Source organism: Cryptomeria japonica, chromosome 1 (assembly GCF_030272615.1).
Source record: "Cryptomeria japonica chromosome 1, Sugi_1.0, whole genome shotgun sequence".
Classification (NCBI taxonomy): domain Eukaryota; kingdom Viridiplantae; phylum Streptophyta; class Pinopsida; order Cupressales; family Cupressaceae; genus Cryptomeria; species Cryptomeria japonica.
In genome coordinates this window covers 295,978,452-295,984,358 of record NC_081405.1, presented here as the reverse complement: position 1 = coordinate 295,984,358, position 5,907 = coordinate 295,978,452, and the positions used below count along the sequence as shown (strand labels likewise).

Below are 5,907 nucleotides of genomic sequence, written 5' to 3'. Positions count from 1 at the left end.
AAATTTTCCAAGGTTCATCTCCATGAGGAGCCCTAATGATCCATTTAGTAGCAATATATAATCCGTAAGACCTAGGATCTATAAGCTTGAGGCCACATTTATATCTTGGTTGAATGCATTGATTCCAAGAAGAGGCAATAAATCTAGCATTACCATCCCATTTAGACCACAAAAAAAATTGAATTATTTTGTTCAATTCTTCAAAATGATGTTTGAATGACATCCAATAGGAGGAATAATAAACATGGGTAGAAATGCATATCTTATTAGCAACTTGAATTTTACTAGCTAAGTGTAAGAATTTGATATTGGACAATTCAATAGTTTGTTCTTAAGTCTATTTACAAACCAACCCCACATTTCAGAGAGAGAGAGACCCCCACTCCAAAAGGAATGCCAAGATATCTAGTTATCTCTCCATATTTGATTAATCTCCATTCCTTAGGAATCCACTAATGAATAGAATTAAGTTGAGTCGTCATAAATTTTCCCTTGCTATGAGCTATTTTAGAATTAGAAAGAGAACAATACAAATTCAAAATATCCAAGGTGTTGTTGACTTATTCTTTAGAATTTTCTAGAAATAACATACTATTATCAACGAAGTGAGAATAAATCACCATTTGATTTGAGGAATAAATATGCCTTTAATAAGTTTCAGTTGATTAGGTTTTTGAAGAAAATAACCTAATGCATTAGCAATAAGCACATATAAAAAGGGAGATAAAGGGCATCCTTGTCTAAAAGAATGTTTTAACTCAAATGAATTGAAAATAGTTTTATTGATATTTAGTTGTGAATTGGCATCCTTGAACAACAATTGAACATGACTTTGAATTTTTGGTCCAAGCCCCAACAATTGTAGTATCTTAAGAATGAAGCTCCAACAAATTTTGTCATATTCTTTATCAAAATCTAATTTGATTATCAAGGCATTTTGACCTATTTGTTGAGCCCATTAAATAGTTTCCCAAGCCAACATTAGATTATCAAGTATATATCTCCCTTTTATAAATCTTGTTTGCTCAAGTCTCACAATACATTTAATCCTGATAGCAACAACTTTTGCAATGATTTTATATGAGGTATTATGTAAAGTAATTAGTCTTCAACCTAAAATAGTCTCCTCATTTTTCCCTTTACGAATAAGTCTGAAAAGGTCTTTATTAATATTAGGGGCTATGGAACCATTTTGAAGAGATTATAAGTAAAACATATAAAACTATCATAATGTGGTTCCACATAGTTTGATAAAATTCAATAGAAAGACCATAAACACCAAGGCTTTTATTAGATTTCATGGAGAAAAGAGCTTGTTCAATTTCCTTCAAGGAGAGTATACAATCGAGGAACCTACTATAACCTATATCCATTTTATTAGGAGTACAATCTTGGATATCTTCTTCCAGGCATTGCTAAATCTTTGTATAATTACCTTTGTCTTTAAATAATTTTTCAAAAAAATTATCGAACAAACTATTAATTCTTGTGTTATTTGTGTGATATCCTTTTTCATCCATTATACCACCAATTCTCTCCTTTTTGTGTTTATAATTGAGATAGTTAAAGAAAAATTTAGACCCCTTATTCCCTTCTTTATCCATTGAAGTCTGACTTTGATTTTGACACCTTTGTTGAAAAAATACTATTCTTATGTGTACAACTATAAGAGTAAAAATGTATATGTGTTTGACTATTTCATATTAATAGTATGTTCTATTACAAATATGAATGTGACCACAATCAATGTGAAGGATTCTTTATGATCCTTTAAATTTGAATATAAGTTGTATTTTAAATAATAATGTGTTGTTTTTATAGTTTTCCACTATTGATCTACTTGCGTTGGATATAAAAGTTAGAGAGAACAAATATTTATGGTTAGCAAAAAGTATTGAGATTATTTAGGTTGCATATAAATTATATTTTAAATAAAAATATGATATTTTTTTGTTCAAGTGTGAGGGATATTAGATGGAGCGGCATGAGTGTGTTAACAAAAACTCTTACCTTTTATCTTAAATTTGACAACCATTTACATGTCAAAATATTAATATTAATTATAAACATAATATTTTCAAAATAAACACCACAAAAAAAACAAGATATCTCATCAAAATTAAAAAATTTAGATAGATATATAAATATAAAATAAAATAAAATAAAGATATTTAAAAAAACTAATCTATCATTTCATAACTAAAATGTAAAATAAATATTTTTTAAAAATATTAGTAGATATTAAGAATAATTAATTCAATTGAAAAATATATTTTATAAATAATAAAAAATTAGAAATTAAAATAAAACATTTATATTATAAAAAAATAAACAATAAAAATTAAATGTTTAATATAAGTTTAAAATAAAATAATATATTTCTAATTCATATCACTTACATTTCTAATGTAAGATATCTATGCTAGTAGATAGGTAAATAAAAATAACAAGGGACACAGTACTCCCACTTATTGTTTGTGTAAATTATCTAGCCAGAGAAAAGAGAATATTAACAAGAACACAAGGGCGGATACCGTGCCGAATTCTTTGGGAAAGGCCATGGCTCGTGTAATCTAAAAACAGTGTTGGAGGCGAATGAAAACTGACCAACATGGAGGAACAGTCCAGGAATGGGCATCACCAGCAGAATTTTATTATCATAGATTCAAACCAGGTAAGAAATCTGCTCTCTGAAGCAATTCTAATACATCATCTGCAATCAGCTTTCTCAAACAAAACAATCCATTCCCCCGAAAGACAAACTTTTCGGATCAACAGCGAAAATAATGACAATAATTCTCCGCCTGGTACATTGCTTCTGATGCCTGCATGGTCTCAATCCCCTCAGGCGCCATACATAGGGGTCAAGATTGTGACTTCTTTTCCTCATAATACGCAAGTTGCTATGCCCAGTATAAATGCATCCTATATGCTCTCTGATTCATTCACAGGAAGGCCTTTGGCATTCATAGATGGAACAGAGATAACCCACTGGAGAACATCATGTATATCAGCCTTGGCTGCATCCTATCTCGCAAGGCAAGAACCCCATGTCCTTGTTATGGTGGGTGCTGGTCAACTTGCCCCTTATTTGATCAGGGCTCATCTTTATGTCAGACCCACTTTTAAAAAAGTCATTATTTGGAACAGGAGCCCTTCCAAAGCGCAAGCCCTGGTTGAAAATCTTAGTGGGAGATTGGGGAGTGGTGTGGAAATTGAACGTGGGGTTGACCTAGATGAGATTGTTGGGCAAGCAGACGTCATAAGTTGTGCCACCTGTTCTGAGTTGCCGCTTGTTCATGGTGGAGTCCTAAAACCAGGGACTCACTTGGATCTAGTGGGATCCTTTTCTCCTTCAATGAAGGAATGTGATGATGAGGCTCTTGCAAGGGCTAGGATCTTTGTAGACTGTGAAGTTGCCTTGAAAGAAGCTGGCGAATTAGTTGGGGCTTTTGGGAGAGGGGTTATACTGCCCCAAGATGTTGTGGGCACTCTCGCAGAGCTTGCGAGAGGGGAGAAAGGTGGAAGGAGTGGAATAGAGGAGATTACAGTGTTCAAGTCGGTGGGTTCTGCAGCTGTGGATCTTGTTACAGCCCAGCTCATATATGAAAAACATGTTCAGTGTACTTCTGATTGAAATTCTGCATAAACGACCAAGGACAGTTACAGGATTTATGTTGGACTAATTTAAGTGGAAGTTTTATGGCTGGATAAAAGTTACTATTTTGTCTACTGAAAGTGGTTCATTTTGCATGGAGCCATTGCTAGGATTCTGTCATGGATTATATAATTTTCTAGCATTATTTTAAATACACTCTCTCTGTCACAACGTTTTATCCTTGTTCTTGTTGTGTAAACATTGCTATTGATGATGTCCAATGAAACTAAAAATAATTAACAACAAAACAGTGAGCTACCAGAATCCTACCCTGTTTCTCTTAAAAAGCATTGGTTCAGAAAATCAACAGAGATTTGTCAGAAATTATCTGGTGGCTTTTTAAAAAGGCTATTATAGGAGCATGGCAATGACCTTATGTAGCTAATAACTGCAATGCTACACACAATATTTTCCTGTGTAAATACATGCTGATGGTGCAAACCAGAAATACCATCCAGATGCCCATAGTCATTGAATTCATCTGTAATTGGAATATGAACACAAGGAAATTATAGCAATCTTAACAGGGCTGTTTGTTCGTACAAAACTTCAATGCTGTATGGCTTCACCGCACAAGGACAAAACATTCAGTGTTGTAGAACAAGGTTGATAGATATGCCAGGTAAAGGCACATGCAATGAGTGAATATATCTGTGAGAAGTACCATCCTAGCTTTCTAGATAGCTTTTTAAGCTGAATTTGTTGCCTTAATAATTTTGTCTGCAAGGTGTTATTTGAAATGAAAATCATGTTCAGCAAATTGGAAAGAAATTAATACTTAAAGAAATGTTGACATATCAAGCCTATAGGCAACTCAATGTAATTGGGTGCCCTGGCTGATCAAATTAATTATAAAAAATGTGCAGCTATTACATTAAATGGAAATGCGGTCAATATATTGGTCTGCAAGGTGATAAATTTGGTGCCAGTCACTTTCAGTAAGTAGAAAAGATCCCAATTCTTGAGTATTCATCAATCACTATAATGTTAGTTTGCCTTGTTAATACTCTTGAGTAGCCAGCTTTTAAATTATGGCCTTACAAACAATTCTTAGGTTTATTATTTATGCCGAAGACAATACAATGGCAAGAGGATACATGCTTGACACCAACACACACTCACACTCGCACTGCGCTCAGACTCACATGCAGTACTCTCTCACACACACAAACAAACAAAAAGTACTCAGTTTTAAAATTGTGCATAATCAATTTGACAAAACCAGTGAAACAGCTTGAATTGCTTGGAAATGTTTCTAGGAAACTTTTTTTCATACCAATATGGGAAAATTTCACTCACACTCAATGCTCACTTAACACCAACAAAATAAAAAAAATAAAAAAATACACTTGAAAAAAGCAGGGGAACAGCTTGAATTGATTGGAAATGTTTCCAGGATACTTATTTCCCATAACAATATGGGAAAACAGAAAAATGGTGACCAACTCAATGTCTTCTGCTACTTAGCTTTTCTCATCTATCCGAATGTATAGTCAACTGAGACTTCTCATAGAGGTCCTGGCTGTAATATGCAAATTGGTGTATCAGATGAAAGATATATCACTTGTAAAGTGAATCAAAACTTCTTATTAGAGTAACATGTTGAATTAAAGCAAAACACAAGTGTTATGTCTTTCATCTGATACAACAATTTACATATTAGAGCATGTTCTTAACTTCATTGTTTACAAAGACAAAGAACAGAGAGAGAGGAGCTATTTGCGTAAGACGGACCTTGAAAGGATCATTATGAGCACACCTTAGTGTTCAGAAGAAAACTGCAATCTTATCTAGCCATATACCTGGTTTCTCGTTATTCTTATATGTAACCATTGCAATCAATGGCATCCACAGAAAATGAATGTAATTAGGTACAAAATAATGAGCTACTTGAATCCTACTATGTTCTACTTGGAAAAGCATATATTCTACAAGCACTTGCAAAACCAACAACTTACATTCACCACCAACAGAGATTATCTCAACGTTTCTTTCTTCAAAATATTATAGAAGCAAAACGAAGCCCTCGCATAGCTTAATAACTGAAATGGTATACACAATATACTCCTGTGTAAATGTATGCTGATGGTACAAACAATAAATATGATTTAGATAGGGACTTTATCTGTCGCAATGTGTGACTAACTTATAAATTGGTCCAGGAGTATCTGGGTCACTAAATCTTACTGTAAATCTCATGTCTTTTTTAACAGCCCTTGCAGTTTCGTTACTAGGAGTCTAGTCCTATT

The 5,907-nt window shown here is 33.3% G+C and overlaps 1 protein-coding gene across 1 annotated transcript; it reads left to right on the top strand.

Annotated features, from left to right (window-relative positions):
- Positions 1 to 2,471: 2,471 nt before the first annotated feature.
- LOC131046446 (protein SAR DEFICIENT 4) lies at positions 2,472 to 3,838 on the top strand. The gene has a single exon (XM_057980196.2). It carries the CDS (start codon positions 2,612 to 2,614, stop codon positions 3,635 to 3,637), a length of 1,026 nt encoding a protein of 341 aa, XP_057836179.1. The 5' UTR covers positions 2,472 to 2,611; the 3' UTR covers positions 3,638 to 3,838.
- Positions 3,839 to 5,907: the final 2,069 nt, after the last annotated feature.